At 36.7% G+C, this 22,310-nt stretch overlaps 1 protein-coding gene across 1 annotated transcript in view; it reads left to right on the forward strand.

Moving 5' to 3' along the window:
• The window catches only part of LOC126299446 (leucine-rich repeat protein 1-like), a gene marked incomplete in the record, with an annotated part of 112,511 nt that extends 93,609 nt beyond the window's left edge, over positions 1-18,902 (forward strand). Inside the window, 1 exon segment of the mRNA XM_049991350.1 lies at positions 18,022-18,902. Within this exon segment, the coding sequence (XP_049847307.1) occupies positions 18,022-18,313 (292 nt within the window).
• Positions 18,903-22,310: the final 3,408 nt, after the last annotated feature.

Genomic DNA, 22,310 nt, shown 5'->3' on the forward strand with positions numbered 1-22,310 from the left:
AACACACGCGAGACAGATTCTCTGCCTGAGAAGTGAGCACCCATGGTAAAATCCACTAGTTAGACACCATTACATAGTGCAGGGCAAGGGCAAACAAGTGCCATCGGGAACATGCCTTCAGAGGTATGACCATAGTTGATTTGGCATAGTCCTGATGTGAATGTATATACTAACTGCACAGTGCTTAAATGGAGAACAGCTATGTTTGAATAGCTAAAAAGTAGTTTGATGGCTGAGTTAAGAACACTGAAGCATAGGTCAGACACACCAACACCATTTTACAGCACGTCGCTACACGATGCCTTGTGTGTTTATGGTATGTGATTGTGTCGAGATGCTTAGTATGCTTCAAACAGGGTGTACACACCCTGGGACAACCGGGAAACATTTTTTCATCCGGAAGAAATCCAGGAAAAATGCAGGAACTTTTTGGAATTATGGAGATTTTTCATTGTTTTAGTTCTCAGTTAATTTTTTAAATTTTGACAGCTAAGAACTGATACTGTAACAAAGAATTTTACTTTAGCCCACTACTGCACAATAATAATGCAGCTATAAAACATAAATGAGAGAATAACACTGAAACAAAGCTTAAAATTTTACTGGCATATTTGTGTTTGATATACCTTAAAAGGATAACATACGCTAAAAAAGACCAAGTTTGAAAGTTAGTTTGTCATATTGCATTTAATTCCTTCATAGATTACAAATTGTGCAGAAATGTAGGCAAATAGTAGTAGAATTATCCTAAAAAAAGGACAAAGTGAGTTCTTGAGCAATTTCACACGTAATTGGCTTTTTTATGAAACAATAAGTGCTTGACAGAGCACGTATTCAGCCACGTAACCTACAAAATTTTCGATGTACAGCAGTGAAATTTATAATCGTGCTTGTCAGAAATATTCAGCTGCTCAATTCAAGCTGTGATCTTGTGATCCTGCCTAACTAAACCCTCAGAAAAAATGCAAAAACTCTTTGACAAAAATATTATATGTGAAAACTTAGCTTTTCTTGTTGCTGTATGTATGCATATTAATTTAAGCCATTAACATTTCTTATTTGTGTGTTCATGCTGCTTAACAATGATGTTGTTATTGGCTGGCGAGATCATGTGACGTGTGCTATAATTGGCTGACAAAAGTGTGTCACATTCTAGATTTCAGTGCTTTGGAAATTACCATGCTGTATTCGGTGGAATTTGCGTTATACTTTTGTAATACAACGATATGCACTGTAAATGTTGCTATGCAACAAAGATCTTTACAAAACGTGTTGTTTTTTGCTGGGTTTGATTTCCTAAAGTGCTGGAAAGTTCTAAGCCAGTGTATAAAACCCTTCATTATTCAAAGAATTGATGAGGGAAAGTATATTGTTACTTAAGACAGAAACAATTGTACTTTCACCCGGGAAAAACTGTATTTTAACTGGAAAATCTGGAAAAATCCGGTAACTTCTTTTTCTTCCCCCCCTCCCCCCCCTTCCTGTATATACATCTCTTGTATGTATATACATCCTGTTCAAAACTCTGTACACAACAAAAATATTCTGTTTATAAAGGCATTACAATACCACACACAGAAGGTGAAGAGCAAGAAACAGAGGTGCAAAAATTAAAGAAAGCCCTGTTATGGGATGTGACAGAAGTAAGTATTCATCATATAAAAGCAGAGAATTAAATGACTGAATAACTTTACTCAATGGTTTCACTATGACAGTACATTTTTGTTCTCAGAAGGAACACTCAAAAAATGCACCTGCAGTTCGAGCAAGTTACCATATAGCTTTTCAGATCCACAAAGCAATTGCAGTTCAGCTGAAGCAGAGTAGACATGTTTTGTGTCTACAGCTGAGCATATAGCTCCTGGGAGACATGAAGAGTTTCAGGTGGTTAGTTTTTGTCATTGAATCATTCCACACAGAACTGAAGAAATAACTAATAACATGTTAGGAAAGGAACGGTTCTTAAAAAATATATCATTATCAAGTATATTGGCATTGTCAACCAGGAGATACATGATCTGTTGTAAATTTTTTATTTATGTTGGGGTTTGAAAACCCATGAAATCATGTAATCTCCTTTAATTGGATTAATTACTAGTTTTGGCTAACAATCTAGCAACTTTCAGATCTAAAATGTAGAACATATTTTTTCTCATTTTAGCAACACAAAGCAGCTTACAAAACTGTGCATAACATTGCCACAGGGTTCAGTAGTATACACACCAATTAATTACAAAATACATCCACAAAACATTCTTGATTAGTGTTGGTGCCATTACAGCTTCACACATCGTCAAAATCTCTCTCAAAATGATTACAACCACACAAAGTAAATTAAAAACAGCTTTTCATAATTCATGGCCAGTGTAATTGAAAGATGGTCATAATACTGAAAATATATATTAATATAGAGAATAGGCAGTGAAAATAAATCAATATTTCTGTAAAGAACTATCCACTAAAATGATTGTGTGTGAAAGATATTGTCTTACCAAAGGCATTATGTAGTTACTAACTCAGTAGCTCACACAGTCAGTATTTACATCATTTTGTAAGAGATCATATGTTGCTGTGACATGCTACATGTGAATAGTGTGACTTTGATGTAATACTTTATCATTTCGATACTTTACAATTAGCCCCTGTCTCAAAATATTTTTACTTTTCTTTTTAATACATGTCTTCACAAAGAGAGAAATTATAAGGAACATTGCTAATATGCAATACTGTGAGCCGCAATTGAGGTGAACCTAATGATAGACAATTTGCTCTTGCCCAGTGTACTGGCATTTGCTCAACAAGTAGTTACAAATCCCCTGCAAAAATATTGACCCATTCTGCCCCTATAGCTATCCATAATGGCGAAAGTGTTGCTGGTGCAAGATTTTGTGGACAAACTGACCTTTATTCTGACCCATAAATGTTAAATCAGATTCATTTTGGATGATCTGTGTAGCCAAATCATTCGTTTGAATTGCTGAGAATTTTTTTCAAACTGCTCATGGACAATAGTGGCGTGGTGACATGACACATTGTCATCCATAGAAATTCCATCATTGTTTGGGTACATGAAGCCCATGAATGGCTGCAGATGGTCTCCAAGTAGCTGGACATAACCGTTTACAGTCAATTATTGGTTCATTTGAGCCAGAGGATGCAGTCAAGTCCATATAAACACAGCAGACACCATTATGGAGCCATCGTCAGCTTGCACAGTGCATTATTGACAATTCGGGTCTGTGGCTTTGTTGGGTCTGTACCACACTCGAACCTACCATCAGCTTCTACCAACTGAAATTGGGACTCATGTGACCAGGCCCCAGTTTTCCAGTGGGCTATGGTCCAATCAGTATGGTCTTGAGCCCAGGAGAGGTGCTGCAGGCTATGTTGTACAGTTGGCAAAGTCACTTGCTTTTGCCATAGCTCATTAATGGTAAATTTTGTCCCTCTGTCCCAACAGACAATTTCTCTGTATGTACCACATTGATTTCTGCAGTTATTTCACAGTGTTGCCTGTCTGTCAGCACTGACAGCTCCACACAAACGCCGCTGCTTTCTGTCATTAAGTGAAGGCCATCAACCACTGTGCTGTCTGTGGTGAGAGGTAATGCCTGAAATTTTGTACTCTGGGCACACACTTGACATTGTGGACCTCGAAATATTGAATTCTCTAATGATTTCCAAAATGGAATGTCCCATACGTCTAGCTCCAATTATCATTCCACCTTCAAAGTCTGTTGATTCCCGTCATGCAGCCATAATCCCATCAGAAAACTTTTCACAGGAATCACTTGAATACAAATGACAGCACTCCCAATGCACTGCCCTTTATACCTTTGGTACACAATACTACTGCTGCCATCTGTGTATGTGCTTATTGATGTCCGATGACTTTTGTCACATCACTGTATGTATTTGTAACTAACTTTGTACCATACTGTATCATACAGCTGACATTCCCACTCTTAAGAGAAAAACCTTACAAAATTGGGCTTTGTACAATTCCTCAAATGCGTCAGTGATACTTAGAAGAAGAAGAAGAAGAAGAAGAAGTAGTAGTAGTAGTAGTAGTAGTAGTAGTAGTAGTATACATGTAGGTGGTAGCATTGCCCAAGGCCTACGTTCAAATTGGTAGAAGGTGAAAGCTATTGCAAATGTAATTATCTTCCTAAGACAAGGCATAAAATAATATTTATGTATCTGTGTATTGTACATGCTGTAAATTTATGGAATTGAATGTTTTTAATACTCAAGGGCTTGGCATGATTATACTAATACTGTGGCTATTAGCAACCATTGAACTGTAATTCATTGTATAATTACATTGCTAGTAGGATTATTTACGTCTTTGAACTTCCATAGGCATGTAAAGCTTATAAGTATGTAATATAGACTACTAGTAACTATCACTCATCAATGTTGAATCGGTTATCATTTATGGCCTAAGTAATAAAATTTCCCAGGATCTAGGTTATACCAAGATGTACTCTCTGAACTTCCATAGGTATAGGCAGCATATAAATATGTAATACCTACTACCAGCAACCACCTCTTGTAAACATCACATCAATTATCATCCAAAGCCAAATTAGTAAAGTTGCCTGAAGTGTAGGTTGTAATAGTATGTAATATGAAAAACAATACATTTCTCCAGGACAGGGTATAATATGACACATCTGTAATACATGCTAATAGCAACTAGTGCTCACAAAGATCGAATCAGTTATCATTCAAGGCCAAAATACAAAAGTTACCCAAGGCCTAGGTTACAACAGGGCATTATAGGAGTGTCATTATGACTGCACCATTCTCCAGAATGACTTATAATATTGTAAATCTGTGTTAAGGCAAGAGAGTAATCATCAAAATATTAACTTGAGTGGTGGTGTCGTATGTGTGGGCTGTGGCATGTGTGAGATACAAACCAAGGTGATTAGTTTATCTGAAACCAAGTAAAAACATAATGTTCCTGTATGCCCACAGTTTACATAATATATATGTATTAGAAAAGGGACATAATAGAAGTTTAAGGCTACATGTGAAAGTCACTTGATGTCTTGGTTGTTGGACTGTATTAATTAAAGCAACATAGTATTGATTTGTTGTTCTTTTGTTATTTGTGTTCATGAGTCTTCTCCGGTGTGTAAGATGTATACATCCTTGGTTGTACTCCGGTATGTAAGATGTATAAATCCATGGTTGTATTATCAGCATCTAGCATTCAGCTAGAACAACTCAGATCGTCATTTGGCATCTAAAGCGTGAAGTTGGCCAAGTTCTAGGATATAGCAGGTATACGACTAGACAGCAATTTGGTACCATTTCTATCTGAAATACTACAAAATATTTCAAAGGCACATTATACATATGAATGCATTACTGTACTAATATTGTGTAGTATTCTTATGATCAAATGAAATTGTCATTCACAGTCTTGGTTCTAAAGTTACCTGAGGCCTAGGTTGTGTATACATGGTAGATTAGAGAATAATGATACATTGTAATGATACGGAATAATGGCAGACTGTATTGAGTCACAGAAACTCATCAAAATACTTATAAAGTTATGATTGAACTCTAATTGATTGATCAGTATCCGATCTGGTATACCTTCACTATGACTGCAAATCTCTCTGTCCTCTAAAAAATCAATTTTTATGTCTTTTGAGACATTATGCAAAATCTTTGTTTTTGTTTGTCATGAACAGTATGGTTCATTGTTTTCAAATAGGTGCCAGAGGCTGAATATTATTCTTATACATATGTTCGTAGAATCTTATTTTAAATGTGCAGCCTGTTTGGTCTATGTGTACCTGCTTGCAATTTCCACAATTAAGATGCTAAATTCCTGAGTTTTCATGTTAATTCTTTCTGGACACAATTTCAGGGTATTATCGGTTCTGAAGGCTATTATGATATTAGGTTTTTTGAAGGACACCACTCAATATGACAGTTACGGTTCATATTTTGTTATTTACTCTCTCGCCTTAATACAGATTTATAATATTATATGTCATCCTGGGGAATGGTTCAGATGTGTTGTTTCTCCTATTATGTCATGTTATAATCCATGCCTCAAACAATTTTTCTACTTTGATCTTGAATTATAAGTGATTTGATCTTTGTGAGCACTAGTTGCTGGTACTATGTATGACATATTTATAAGCTGCATATACCTATGGAAGTTCAGAGAGTACATCCTGGTATAACCTAGATCCCGGGCAACTTAACTACTGTGGTGATAAATTATAATTGATTTAGTCTTTACGAGTGCTAGTTGCTAGTAATCTACCCTACATATTTGTAAGCTTTACATGCCTATGGAAGTTGAGATGTAAGTAAGTGCACTAGCAATGTAACTGCAGAATGAATTATGGTTCAGTGGTTGCCGATAGTCAAGGTATCGGAATACTGACAACTAGCCTTTGAATATGAAAAATATTCAATCCCATGTATATACTGCACAAGAAAATATTCATTTCCATGTATGTACTGCAAATCTAATACAGACATATGTAAATATTGTTATTAGGTCCTATCTGAGGAAAACAATTAAGTTGCAGTGGCTTCCACCTTCTATCGATTTGAATTTAGGCTTTGGACAATGCAACCACCTACATGTGGACAACTGCTGTGACTAATAGTCACCGATGCACTTGAGAATTTGTATAAAGTCTGATAATGTAAAGTTTTTCTCATAAGAGTGGCAATGGCAACCGTGTTGTAGATTATGGTACAAAGTTAGTTACAAATACATATATTTCTGTTGATGGATGTTGAGCAATGGTACATCGAATATATAAGATGACGATAAATTCAAGGAACCTAAGTATTGCACCTTGATGTATACACTTGATAAGCAAGCAGCCACAGACCTATATGCAGTTATTATTTTTTATAATCTCTGTATATTACTTACATTGTCAGAAATTTTGTATTTTTTCATTTTAATAAACTGAATCTGTTGTTGTAATCTAGTACCACTGCTAAGGCATAAAAATTGTCAGATGTCGTTTCGACTTCCTTTATGATTCATACTGTTGCAAATGAGCGAAGCTCCTTAAATCACGTTCATTATTAAGTCATACAGCATAACAAGTTTTAAAAAATACTGTTCTTTCATGGTGTTCATTGTCACAGATATTACCTCCTTTTCAGTTTAATGACCATATAATCTGTTGTTATTATAGTACCATCACAATTACAGAAAAATTGTCTATCCTTAGTTTCACCTCAGTTGTGGCTCACAGTGTTAAAAATTGACCACACCTTATCATTTCTTTCTTTGTGGAGAAATGTATAAAAAGTAAAAATAGTATCAAAATGCTAAAGTATGATGTAAAATTAAATAGCTTGTTTTATATGAAGTCAGCAGATTCCTATCATGCTAGTGATTATCGTAAAACTTCTGTTGGTGTAACAGTAAGATGAGCTGTACTGGTGTCAACTATTTAATTTTCATTAAATTTGCATCTTCTTCCTTAAATTGTTAATACATATGTAATTTTATGTAAGTTATATAACCAACATAGCAGTCTTCGTCTCGAGAAATGTTTCAAAACCTAGAGACTATCAGTCCCCATTTCCCCCACAGTACCCGCAACACATTTGTACACTATGTATATGTCAAATGTCGTGTCTCCTGTATGCTGTAATGGACATCAGCTGCCACACTATTCACATGTACCACATTACAGCAACACATGTATGGTGATATCTATTACAAAATGATGTAAATACTGATTGTGTCAGCTGCAAAGTTGTAACAACATAACACCTTCGGTAAGATGATATCTTTTACATATTGTCATTTTAGTGGATAGTTTTTTATGAAAATATTGTTTTATTTTCACTGCATCCTCTATTTTAATGTATATTTTTGGTTTTATGACCATCATTCAACTACACTGGCCATGAACGATGGAAAGCTGTTCATAATTGTATCATGTGTGGATGTAGTTATTGTAAGAACGATTTGACTGATGGCTGAAGCTGTAACAGCATCCACTAGTCAAGAATGTTTTATTGATGTATTTTGTAATTAATTGGTGTGTATACTACTGAACCCTGTGGCAATGTTATGCATAGTTCTGTAAGCTGTTACGTGTTGCTAACAGGAGGAAAAAATCTGTTTTGGATGTTAGATGTGAAGATGGCTAGATTGTTAGCCGAAACTCATAATTAATCTTGACTTCATGTGTTTTCAATTCCTAACATAAAAAAATAAAATAAAATTGCTTTTTCATTGGCATTGGATAAATGCATATACATTTCAGACTGCTCAATTGGCAGTGTAGTGACATCACTAGAGAAGGCTATCCGGACTTGGCTCTGATGAAACACATTACAACAAGGGCAGGTATTCTCTCTTTGGTGTGAGGGAGTGTTGCAAATATGGGTTTGCAATAGAAGAAACTCACTTCTATGGCCATGTACGGTGTAGTGGTTATGGTTGGGCGAAATATGTTTCATGGCCTCTTTATGAGAGATGCTGAAATCGTTGCCTGTCCACATGAGATTTTTCCAATACATTGCATTCTCCATCAAGAGAACTTATGTGCTAGGAATGTGAATATGAGGGAAGTGAAGAGCATGACTTGTACAACAAGTTTCATCTGCACTCATGCTCTGAAACATCGCTAGTTCAAAGTCTTTCTGGAAGACATGGAAAGCACTTATGGTGATGCATCATTTCACAGTGAAATACGTTGGCTGAGTCGATGTAAAGTCCTTAAGAATTTTTGAACTTTGGAGTGAAATAGATATATTTATGGACATGAGTGGCAACCTGTTGCTGAATTGAAAAACAAACGGTAGACAGTAGGTGTGACCTTCCTCAGTGATATTTCATACCATATGAATGTTTTGAATTTATCACTACTTGGCATAGACTTGTTAATTTCAGAGATGTATTACTGTATTTAGGGCTTTAAGATGAAACTCTGTTTGTCGAATAGACGACTAGGAAATGGGAACATGCTGATTTTCTCAAGTCGTCGTCTGTAACTATAGAAGGAGACATGTATTTTGAACAGCATCACAATATACTCAGTGATCTTCTCCACGAAATTTAGGTCTGTTTCCAGAATTGAACGAAAAGTTTAATGTCTTGTCACTTCCTTTTTCAATTGACATAGGCCTGTTGAAACTGAGCTGCAGGTAGAACTTAACAGGCCTACAATGTGACAGGCAGTTGCACGACAAATTTAATAATAAAATTAATCTTGCAGACTTTCATAAAAAAATTTCCTCAAGACAAAATTCCACAAATTTACAAATCTGCAGCTACAGTTATATGGATGTTCGAATCAACATACTTATCAGAGAAGATTTTTTTCTGCTATGAAGAGAACAAAATCTACCGAAAGAAGTTCACTAACATACATAAATTTAAGGGGAGCCAGAACGATGAAAATGCCAAAATTACGTTTCTTGTTTTTTTTCCATTATAAAATTACTTGGAGTTTTCTGAATAAAACAAATCAAGTTTCACCCTTCTAAGTGAATTCTAACTAATGAAGAAAGACTAAGAGGTGCAGGAAGAAGAGACAAAAGCCTACAACATGCAGCAAAAGGGAAGAAAAGACCAGTAAAAATGAAACTAACACAGTAAAAAGAAGAGGATGCTGATAATCCATCATATGGGGCGCCATTTGCCGTAACTTTAAAATTTTCATCTTTGTGGAACATTTTCTCAAAACCTGGTAACAGCATATCAATGAAATTTATACACAATATTGATTAGCTTCTTTCCCTTCATTTTTATAACAAATTGTAAAAAAAAAATTGTATAATTTAAGAGTTATAGAAGAAAAAGTGCAAAATTTTAGAGAGAAAAAATAAGCATGTGTTTAAAAAAATTGTAAAACAGAAACCAATAAATATTTCTTAACATGTCATTATAACTTTGTAGAGAAATATTCACTGAACATGTAGTCCAAATTTCAGAGCAATATGTTTAATGGTTTTTTTTAAAAAAATGTTCCTTCTATTTGCTAAAATTAACATGGAGGAGATGGACCGTTCTGGCTCCCCTTAAAACCTTGTCTTCTGATTAGGAGTGCTCAAAAAGTGATACCAGATATTGATGCTTTAGGGTAAAAGAAAATATGTAATATTTTTATCTTCAAAAATGTAAATAAAATGGTTATGAAATACAAACCTGTCAGTTTGATTTTGCTCTAAAACAGCAGTCATCATAGATCTGCATCAGTTGTAAGAAACATCATGTTCCATAATTAGTTGCCCCATGTTCTTGACTTCATCATAGTGTTAAATTACAATCTGCTGTAGAATCTTTAGAAGGTATGATGATCCACTGCCGCTCCCCTCACTGCTCCTTACCCATCGTATGTTGCTGCGAGCTGGCCAGTTGCTCAGTTCGTACAAACAATCGGTGAACAGGCCTCGTCTAAAAAATGGATCAGAAAAACAGTTAGTTAAAAAAATACCTAGAGATAGTTGAAGTTGTAGTAGTAATATTAGTAGTAGTACTATATTATCATCTTCAGTCTGAACATAAAGCCGATGTGCCTTTCCATGTTAGTCTGTACATCGCAAGTCTCGTCATGTTGCATAACTACTTCAACCAATATCTTTTGGACCTGCTTGCTGCAGTCCAGTCTTCATTTCCCTCAGCAATTTTTACCCCACACACTTTCCTGCATAACGAAATTATACTTTCTGTGGTGCTTCAGGGCATGTTCTTTAAAACCAGTTCTGTCTGGTGATGATAATGTACCACAAATATTTTTTTCTCTTCTGTACCTCTTCATTTGTTATCTTATCTACCCATCTAATATTAAGGATTCATCTCGGCCACTACACTTTGAAATCTTCTCTTCTTGTCTGTGCTGCTTATTGTACACATACACTATGTGATCAAATGTAGCTGGACACCTGGCTGAAAATGACTTACAAATTCGTGTGCCCTCCATCGGTAATGCTGGAATTCAATATGGTGTTGGCCAACCCTTAGCCTTGATGGCAGCTTCCACTCTCACTGACATATGTTCAGTCAGGTGCTGGAAGGTTTCTTTGGGAATGGCAGACCATTCTGCATGGAGTGCAGCACTGAGGAGAGGTATCAGTGTTGGTCGGTGAGGCCTGGCACGAAGTCGGTGTTCCAAAACATCCCAAAGGTGTTCTGTAGGAGTCAGGTCAGGACACTATGCAGGCCAGTCCATTACAGGGATGTTATTAAAGTGTAACCATTCTGCCACAGGCCATGCATTATGAATAGGTGCTCGGTCATGTTGAAAGATGCAATTGACGTCCCCAAATTGCTTTTCAACAGTGGGAAGCAAGACGGGTGCTTAAAACATCAATGTAAGCTTGTGCTGTGATAATGTCATGCAAAACAATAAGGGATGCAAGCCCCCTCAATGAAAAACACAGCCACACCGTAACACCACCACCTCCGAATTTTACTGTTGGCACTACACACACTGGCTCTCCTGCAGGAGTTTGGAAGGTAGGAGACGAGATACTGGCAGAAGTAAAGCTGTGAGGACCGGACGTGAGTTGTGCTTTCGGTGCGAAAGGCAAAGGTCCCAAGTTCGAGTCTCGGTCGGGCACACAGTTTTAATTTGCCAGGAAGTTTCATATCAGCACACACTCCGCTGCAGAGTGAAAATCTCATTCTCAAAACATCTTTGTGTCTTGTGGAAGTACAGAGTTGCGCCCATTTGTGCTGCAGTAGGAATGAATGTTATGTAATAAGTCAATTTTCTGAGAACAGCTTGCTGTTCATGTAAATTCTTAGGAGATGACAAGTTCTGGATTGCATGTAAATGTTTTGTCGAAGGACGAGTGCCATTGACATTGATGGTATATCCTAAGTATACAATCATTGTGTTGAAAAAAGAACATCTCTGCATATTAGATCTGAGACCCATCACAATGTGAACTTGAAAAAGACGTTCCAAATTTTTAAGATGTTGTTCCTATGTTTGTCTGGAGATGATTATGTCATCAAGGTCATTAAAACAAGAAGGCACCTTGTACATTACTTTTTGAGAAATTTTTGAAACAATGCAGGCACATAAGCTCTTCTAAAAGGTAGGTATTGATATTCAAACAAGCTGACATGAGTATTCACAACAAAAATGTTCTTTGTCTTGTCGTTCAATGGAAATTGAAGATAGACATCTGCAAGGTCAATTTTTGAGAACAACTGTGTTCCCGCTAGGTGATCCAAAATTTCCTTAATATGTGGGAGTGGGTAAGAATCAGTAACTGACTGTGAATTTACCCTGTGTTTGAAATCCACACAAAGACATATATTCCCATTTGGTTTACGAATTATGGCTAAGGATGGTGCCGACTAACTTGCTGAAATAGGTTTTAAGATACTAACGGATTCTAGTCTCTGAATTTCCATAGCAACATTGTCACATAATGCATTTGGCACAGGGCATACATGGCAAAATTTAGGTTGCACATTAGCTATCAGCTTAATGTGAATGTGAAAATCTTTTGGACATCCTAGAGTATCATCGAACATGTGTTGATATTTGTTACAGAGTTGTTGAATTGCAGCATGGGAAACTTCTGTGTCAGTTGCATGCACATTGTTTTATATGTCTAATCCGAAAGAATCAAACGCATCCATATCAAAAATATTTGAACATGTGCATGAGCAAACTACAGTGAAAGATACTTTATTAGTTGTGTTCATGTATTTTGCAGTTAAGTGGCATGTTCCAAGCACTGAAATGCTGTAGCCGTTGTAGGCAGTGAGATGCAGACTTGATGTCCGCATTTTTTCATATGTACCTAGGTCAAGCTAAGTGACAGAAGCTAGTTGAAAAGGCACTGCCTGCTTACAAATTTGCAGTGTGATCCACAGTTTGCAGTGTGTTCTCTGAATACAATTGTCCAGTTTGTGTTAAGAAAAACTGTTCTCTATTTCCGTGCACACACCAGAACACTTTCACGAATTGTGACATTGGGAGAAACTGTTTAAAAGGTGTGGTATTCACTTTGAATACACATATGTGTGTGTTTTCTGCATCTTTACCTGTCTGATTTTTGAGCTAGTGGTGGTGCAGAATGTGAACATGAAATTACATTTATTTCCATCTCTTCCTGCTTTGCATTATTTCCATGTGAAACATAGGAGGTGCATTCTAGTCTTTTGCAAGCAGTCTGGTTTTGTATGTCCCTTGCTTTGACAAAAATTTCATTCAGCTTGCCTGAAGAAGGAATTCTTCCGATCAACGGTGACAAAAAATTTCACACGACTTGGCTTTGCATGGAGCTGAAGCAGTGGAATTTGCATTGCACTGGCACGGCAAACTCCATACGTAGTTTTCTGTCTGGCCTTGTTTACGCAGTGCTGATTTTCAAGTGCTGGGGCCATGGCTGTGGCTGGGACATGGGTTGTTCATCTCAAGTGAAGTAGTAACTGGCAGACAGAAATCTTGCTTGGCTAAATCTTGAACTTCACATACATTTATAACTTTCAGGACATCACTGATTCTTTAGTATTTTGGCATTCACTCTGGTCTGATAGAATTTGAATAATAGCATCATGAAGCATTTCATCCTGATAAGTAGCACCACAGACGCAACTGGATGTGCAGTCTCTAGTTATGCCCTGCAATCCCACAGTCCACTTTTTGTAGAATTAGTCACTACGATGTTGTGTGCAGAAAAATTTATACATGTTGCAGGAACCCTTATTTGACTCTCAAAAAATTCGTCATAATCTTTCAATTATGACCTTGTAGGGCTGGGTTTGGAGCTCACTGAGGGGAAATAATTTCACTAATAAATGGTATATGTACATTCCAGCACATGAAAAGAAAAATGCATGAGGTGATGCACCTGTGATTTTGTAGGTGTCGAAGTGTTGCTGCAGCTGTGTTATGTACTCTTTCCATCGAACTGTCGGAAGGGCAAAGGTGGCAGCAGAACTCTAAGTTTCTGGCACTTTTTGCTGCTTGGATACTTGTGCTTGTACGACGCAAGAAACTGGTGGCAACAATTCTGTTGTTATTCAGTAGAAAGAAAAAGAAGTCGTGCTCTGATGTCCAAAGCTCCTGGTTCCACTAATCCCATCCTCATTGCAAGTATGTTGTAACTTCCTTTGCATGCTTTCTGGTTCTTTAGTGGATATAGGAGCGAGGAACAGATGCTGTTCATGGACAGAGAATTCAGATATTAGTTTATTCTACATCTAATATCAAATAGTAAAATGATACAAAACTTTGTTTGCTGTAGTTGCAGTGTCAGCTACTAACAGTAGAGTTGAGTGTTGAAATATATACAGATACACAGGTTTACAATTCAGTCAGTCATCAATATAATGAGTATTCTGTAAATGACGAGCCCTGACCGCTGTGAAAGTATGTAAATATTATGAAATGACAAAACCAGAAAATGTGCTCTCTGTATCAATGTTTGAACCTAAGTAGGCGTGCTGCTGGAGCTGCAGGGGATGCTTTCATGTCACTGGCAGCAGCATAGGCGTTCTTGGCTGTGCCTTCATACCACAATGGCAGCTGTAGGAAATGTGGTTTAAACTTATTTTAAAGTGCCGCTTACCGGATGGCAACCAATACTGCAGTACATCCTTTGAAACTGCAAACAACCAGTGATTCTTTCAATTTATCCTTGTCTTATTTCCTTAAACTCTTATCTTCTGCAGTTTCTTCAGTTTTAATCTATGGTTCATGATCAATAAATTTATAATCACAGTACACATCTCTCCCTGGAAATTGACATCTACGTATGTACTCCACAAGCCACTAGATGGTGCATGGTTGAGGATACCTTGTGCCATTTCTAGTCATTCCCTTTCCTATTCCACTTGCAGATGGACCGAGAGAAAATTGATTGTCTATACACATCCATACAAGCCTTAACTTCTCTTATCTTGTCTTTGTGATCCTTATGCAAAATGTTCATTGGCAGCAGATATAGAAGACAAATTGTTACAGAAAAAGAACAATACCCTAACATTCGAGCAGTATGGTAAGTTTTAATCAAAGGTTAAGAAGCTGAAGACAGAACAGGCTACTGCAGAGAATATAAATGCTTTAGTGAAAGAAATTATTGGTTCTGTGAATTAATCAAAACACAGATGTTATCTTTCAAAACATCTGTACCTTACAATAAAAATAAAAGTAAAGTATAAGTAAGAGTTGAAGACTACACTGTTCACAATGCTAAATTCGATGTGTGCTCCAAATGTGCTGCGTGGAGCTGAGAGGACATTGCAAGCTCTAACAACTGCTGCTGTGTTCCCCTTTCAATATATGTGTGTTCAGATTCCGATTTCTTCGTATCCGGAAGCTCTGAACTACTGCACCCTTAGTTAAATTTTCTTCTTGGACCATTCTGGGCAGTGTGAGAGACATAGTTATCACTGGAGTTGTTCTTGTGCTGAAATATGATCAACTTCAATCAGTTTGCAACTTTCTACAAATGAATATGAAATACATCTTCTTTCATCAACTCCTTATATTGAATCCCAATGTATAACAACAGTTAGTAACAGGGAACATTGGTTGTCTGTACAGCTTGATTCCAGATATCAGATTTGTGACAGTTTTGACAGTTCATTAGATTTCTTCAGTTCTGTTGTGGTGTCATTCAGTATTGTCACGGCATGTGTGTTTGGGTGGTGGTATGAACAGCTTACTTTCTAACCACAGAATTATTATATGGTTTAGTGATCATGACAATCATTTGTCACCTAAGTAGAATATGTCACTCTGCTGAAGGGATGTGGTACACCACACAACATAGAAGATAACCTAATAACAGAAAGAGAATGCCACTCAAACATTAGAACAATGTGTTAAACAATGCTTAGATGTAGACTTTCCTCTCCAAAAGCGTATGTTGATGTAGTAAGGTAGAACTTCGTTTTACATGTTCCTTAATGCTATAGAAATGGATTACACCACATGATGACCAGGTACTTTAAAATGGGGGTTACGTTTAGTTAAAGCCACATCAGAAATTTTTACTTAGTTGGGGGCAATGGCTGTACAAAGCATTGATAAAATGGGAATGGTGCATAAAGAAGTATGAAACTTCCTGGCAGATTAAAACCACGTGCCGGACCGAAACTCGAACTCGATACTTCTGCCTTGTGCGTTGGAGCACTTGCTCGCGAAAGGCAAAGGTCCCGAGTTTGAGTCTCAGTCCGGCACACAGTTTGAATCTGCCAGGAAGTTTCATATCAGGGCACACTCTGCTGCAGAGTGAAAATTTCATTCTGGAGTAAAGAAGCAATTCAGGTATGCAATACTGTGAGTAGATGACAGTGTCCTAGTAGCCATAGTTTACAACTTATGTTTGAAGTGGAAGCACCCAGTGTAATATTATTCAGAAGTTATGAGTGATTTGTTGCAGACAAAGATAACAGAAGTTGAAGGAGCAGAGACTTATGTTGTAGCTATTATGTGCAATATAGAAACAAAATTTTGAAAGATGGGAAACATGATAAAAGTGTCCATAACATAAACAGTATTTTTCAGGCCCTGTGGACAATAGCAGAAAAGCATTTTTCTTCACATTGGCTTTAATTATTATGGATTGATTTTATTGGTGAAAACTTTTCCTGGCATACCATGTATATGAAGACTAAAACAGATCATTTTTTCAGTACTTGCTAAGTGTTCATCTATTTTTTTCTGATTTCACTCATCATATGTTGTAATTAGTCCACTGATGTAAATGCAGTGTGAGGAAAAGACCTACTTAAATGTTTCAGTTGATGGGGACAGGAATAAGCTTTCTTCCTCGGAAGACTATGTAACATCTGAAAAAGAAACTGAATTATGTATCCAGTTTACTGATAAATAATTTCAAAATATACTACAGGTGAAGTGTGAAGAAGACTTGCTTCTCAATTAATGATATCAGAGCTTCAGCGAGACATGACTTAACTGTCTTTCTAGTAAATTACCCAGCAAGATATATTCCATTCACATGCAGAATTATCAGCAAGTCTTTGAAAAATAAAACAAGAAAATCCGATTCTTGCAAATTTTACAGCTAAATAAGACTGAATCAGGGTATTTTATCCATCACATGTGAGTGTTTGTAACACCATCTGAGCTAGAAATTATTATTGCTTTTCCCATTGTAACGATGGAATGGAAACTTTAGCAGCTTTTGATACACTCAAAAGTCCCTGATATCCACACCAAATCCACTGAGTTATATTTTGTAAGAAGTTTTATCCACATTATGCATCATTATGTATTCAGGTTGTACATATACAGTTGTTAGCTCTTCTTAAAGAAATGTAAAAGCAGTAAAGTGATAACAGAAACTCACTAGTAATAATGAATTAAAATGGTAGTAAATAGTTCAGTAATATAACTGCACCTACAACACTGGGGTGCAGATGAGAAACATCCCATCTTTAACTTAATTGCTTTATTGTTAGTGACATAATCTATGCTTACATGGTCGAGACTGTCAGTAACTTTTATCATAGTGCTGCAGCTTGCAACAGCTGCCAGAGATCTTTGTATACTTTGAGGGTACATATCACCATGTTATATAGCTAGAGCTGTGGTTTAGATTGTTATCCGTAATGCACTTCATAAAATCAACTTTTGGAAGTTCATTTTAGACTGCGTCATAAGAAGTGGTGATCCAAAAATAACTGTGACTTATGTGTAAACAGAGCGAGGTAGCGCAGTGGTTACACATTGGACTTGCATTCGGGAGGACGACGGTTCAATCCCGCGTCCGGCCATCCTGATTTAGGTTTTCCGTGATTTCCCTAAATCGCTCCAGGCAAATGCTGGAATGGTTCCTTTCAAAGGGCATGGCCGACTTCCTTCCCCGTCCTTCCCTAATTCGATGAGACCGATGACCTCGCTGTCTGGTCTCCTTCCCCAAACCAACCAACCAACCAACCAACTTATGTCTAATGGCTTCTCAAGCATACTGTATGTACTAGGCAGAGAGGTTTTATGTTATCCTTGTTTATTATAGGATGTTTTTGACATTCTTAAGCAAACATTTACTGATAAAAATGTTTTGTTTCAGGTTGGATTTTACAGAATTTGGATTGCCACTAGCGCTTCAGAGACACTTACAATGTTTCAAAATGTGCCACCTGTGTCATAAAGCATGTTTTGATGAATATTTTATTTTCTTTGAATGTATTCCTCTGAAATTCTGTGTGGCAGCTTTAGTTTCATCTGTGCCGGGTATGACTGTACATTATTATATTTGTTCGCTCAAATGTATGTTGCTTGCATATCCGAAACTTAACAAGCATTCTCAAGCAGGGCTGCGTTATGTGAGTTACTCAAAGTATTGTCAGTGTGAAAAGTAATAATCCAAATAATGAAGATTATATAGTTCCTCTTAAAGCATAAGGTGTCTCATATGCATACAATGCAGTTGATCATAGAACTGATTGTCAAATATAAGTTGTCAACAAGAAACTTTCAATTTTCTAATAAAGTAAGCTTCCCTATCTGTTATGCATTTTATTTATTTTGGGACATAATCACAAATGAAAGCATTTTTTAATCTAGCCAGCTTTTTGCTTTTTGTTGTGATTCTGGACATTATTATTCTTTTGAATAGGTTATTCTAATTTCGTAAGACACTGTACACAGAGTACTTGTATGCACTAAAGTGCCGTAATGCACAGACCTCTGTGGGTCCATGAGTTACAAGTTGTTGAACAAAGATCAGGTTTGGCAACAGTATCTCTGGCTGGCTGCTTGAGTTTGCAAGTGCAATGACTTGATTGGTGAAATTTGTGGCTAAGTAACTCAGAAATGGGGCAATGTATCAATTTGGTTCTTAACAATTATTTCACAGCACAATACCTCCTGCAAAACACACTTGCAAGTTTTTCAGACTGTTCATGAGCACCCTGTATATTCTGAAGCTAAATAAACCTTTAAAAAGTTGTTTATGAGATTGTTATGAAAGGTTTGTGAGCACCCTGTATATTCTGAACCTAAATAAACCTTTAAAAAGTTGTTTATGAGATTGTTATGAAAGGCTACCACACACTATTCTTGTGGCTTTCTATAATGTAACTTCAGACAGACACGGCTTTTTGTTCAAGACTCTGGGATGGCGCCACTGCAAGATATATATTAAAATAGAATTCTCACTAATGTATCACAGAATTTAAATTATCAGTACTCATTTTGCATATTTCTCATACTAATTTAAATAGTGAGTCAACGTTTTTGAAATGATATTGAGTGATGTTTTTCAAACATGAAGTAGCTAGTCTTAAGGTGGCAGCTATAAATGCTGGTTAGTTCTAAGTAGTAGAGTGTTGAGGCATGGATTCTATGGATTACAGCAGTTATGGGCCTTCTGAAAGCTCTGACTGTTCAGCCCAACAGCGTCTTAGCAACCTACACACTATTTTCAAGTTCCTCTGCTTACATCAAAGGGGAATGAACAGAGTGACTGAAACTTCGCAACTTAACCCCCCCCCCATCTCTCTCTCTCTCTCTCTCTCTCTCTCTCTCTCTCTCTCTCTCTCTCTCTCTCTCTCTCTCTCTCTCTCTCTCTCTCTCTCTCTCTCTCTCTGTAGATGTCTGTTATGCTTTAATGTATCACTAATTGACATTTAGTATTCATATTTTCATAGTGTTTTAGGTAGTCTTTTCATTTCTGACATTGGCAGTTTCATCCACAGTAGGAATAAGTTTGCAATCATCTCACTAGAGTGCACTAGAATAAGATAATGTGTTACCATCAAGTGAGAGTTTCATGATTGAGGAATCAGGAAGGAACATGTGTTATTACCTTCCATTTCTTTGCTTGCTGCTGGAGTTTGCAGGATACAGGGCGTAATAAGTTTCATTTTGTGAGTGTATTGCGCATGAGTTGTATTTTCTTTTCAATATCTGCAGCATAATGCGAGTATGAAAATAGCACAATATGTGAGCAGTTTATTAGGCAGAACTTTAGAACATGAGCACATGATGAAAGTGAAGGAACTAGTTGTGCCCAGACACAAGGTAAACTTCATTTAAGAACAAAGAGTGTAAATCCAGGTAAGGGTATATACGCAGTTTCAATGGAACCAGCTGACTGGTTGGGGGGTTGTGAAATGAAAAATACTTTTTCCTGTTTTGCTTGTATTGTTACAAATTGCAGTGAAACCTGGATTAATAATGGTATACGTCAATTTATGAGATGCATGAATGCTGTATGTTGAGAGTCGTGTGCCCCTGCGTGACTAGTAAACTGCCGATTGCACTATGTCACTACAAGTGAAGTAATTATAATATTTAGAATGGTAGACAAAAGTCAATGTGAGTAGAGCAAACAAGTTCTATATTCATGGGTAACTTTTTTCCAGTCATAATGGAATGAAAAAATGTGTTGGTGTGACATTTTACCAACTTTTCTCGGCTAATCAAGGAACGTAGGCCTCTTCAGTGTGAAATTTTTAGAAATACTTCACAATAAAGCTATATTACACTTTGCTTTACTGTTCTATAAAGAAGAAAACCTGTATAGATCAGTGTAGTGTGAAAAATGATTCTAAGTTAGTTACATGTTCCGTGGATCATTTTGCATAATAAATTGTAATGGTGTGGAACTAGTCATTTTACACACACATTGCAAATTAAGGGGAGCTAGAATGGGAAAAAAGTATTTTCAGATTTTTATCATGTTATAAAATTTGCAATTTTCCGAATAAAATGATAAACTCATATGGAAAGTATTTTATTTATTTATTTATTTAAATAATATCTACACCGATTGAAAATGTTAAAATTTTTAAGTCCGTTACTTCAGGATCTAATAAAATTGGTAATTTTTTATATAGAAGGTTGTGGATTGCTGTGTTATAAAGGTTAACAATGTTGGTCATGTCCAGAACAGGATGGGTGCCAGGTTGAGGAAGTTTAAACAAAGTTTAAGAGACAAGAAACTTTGTGATGGTAAAACCATAAGAGGCAAGCTGACAGACAAAATGATTGATAAACTACAGCAGTATTATGGGATAGCCGTTAGAAATAATACCGAGGATTTGTTGAAAATGAAGCAGGCAGTATGGGCTACCTCTTCCACAGACTGTCAACTGATAAAAAACCAGTACACCATCTATGCACTCCTAGACCTGATTCATGGTGCACTTACCGCAATGCCCAGTACTCAAACAGTTGATACAGCCATAAACATTCCATTCGAGCAGCAGTCATCGATAGCATAAAATCTATTTACAGAGACATGGAAAATCCTGAATTACTGAAGAAGTGTCTGCATGGTCAGGCTCAAAATCCCAATGAGTCATTCAGTAATCTTAAATGGACTCGCTTACCAGAAAATGTTTGTATTGGAATGAAGACACTAAAGTGGGGAGTCAGCGATGCTGTTATTGCTTTTATTGATGGCAACATTGGTAGGGTGAAAGTGCTACAGCATATGGGAATTAATCCTGGAGCAAAATGCATCAGAGAACTTGAATGGATGTGGAGAAGGTTTGCACTGATAAAGCAGAGTATGCAGCACAGTTGGCCACTAAGGAGCCCAGAAAGAAGAAAAGAACAACCGAACTTGGAAAAAGATAAGGAGGATGATATACAGTATGGTGCAGGGTGCTTCTGAGTGACTAAAAATAAAAGATTAAGCATATATTAATTGAGTTGCAGTCTTTTGAAACTTCAGAAGCCGTTCCTGAAAATTTACTTTTTCTGTTGCATTTTTTCCTAAATCTCAGGAACCGCTGTGAGTAGAGTATTCAAATTTTCAGGGAATAGTAACATACATATCCTGAGTTTACTGAACTAAAAGAAGAATATAATGTTGTGTAAAATTAAAATTATTTAGGACAATGTATAGAAAAATACACCATTTAACAGTGTACTTAAAAAATTGTATTTCCGAAAGCAGTGGCTGAAATGCAATTATTGTAGTTAAGTAGACTCAGAACCTACTGTTTAATGTTCTGTAAAAGTTTCATGTCAATGGCTACAGTGGTTCCTGAAATACGGGGAAGCCAAGTCACTGAATTTAACATTGTTGGGATAAGGCATTCCAAATCCCCTTAATCTGTATGTATGGATACATTCTGAACATTTCTAAGTTTTACATATATAAATGACTGAGCCTTGGGGGACTCCATAAAAAGACAAGATGCCCATTAATGTGCTCGCTTTTATTTCTCAAACATTAGACTGGTCTATTGACATGATAGTGAATACTGTGTAGATCACTGACTGAGGTGGCACTGAGGTTAGCACACTGATCTCGTATAGAGGTGAATGATGGTTCAAACATGCATTTGGCCATCTTGATGTAGATTTTCTGTGATTTCTCTAAATCGCTTCAGGCAAGTGGCC

The sequence above is a fragment of the Schistocerca gregaria genome, chromosome X (genome assembly GCF_023897955.1).
Source record: "Schistocerca gregaria isolate iqSchGreg1 chromosome X, iqSchGreg1.2, whole genome shotgun sequence".
NCBI lineage: Eukaryota > Metazoa > Arthropoda > Insecta > Orthoptera > Acrididae > Schistocerca > Schistocerca gregaria.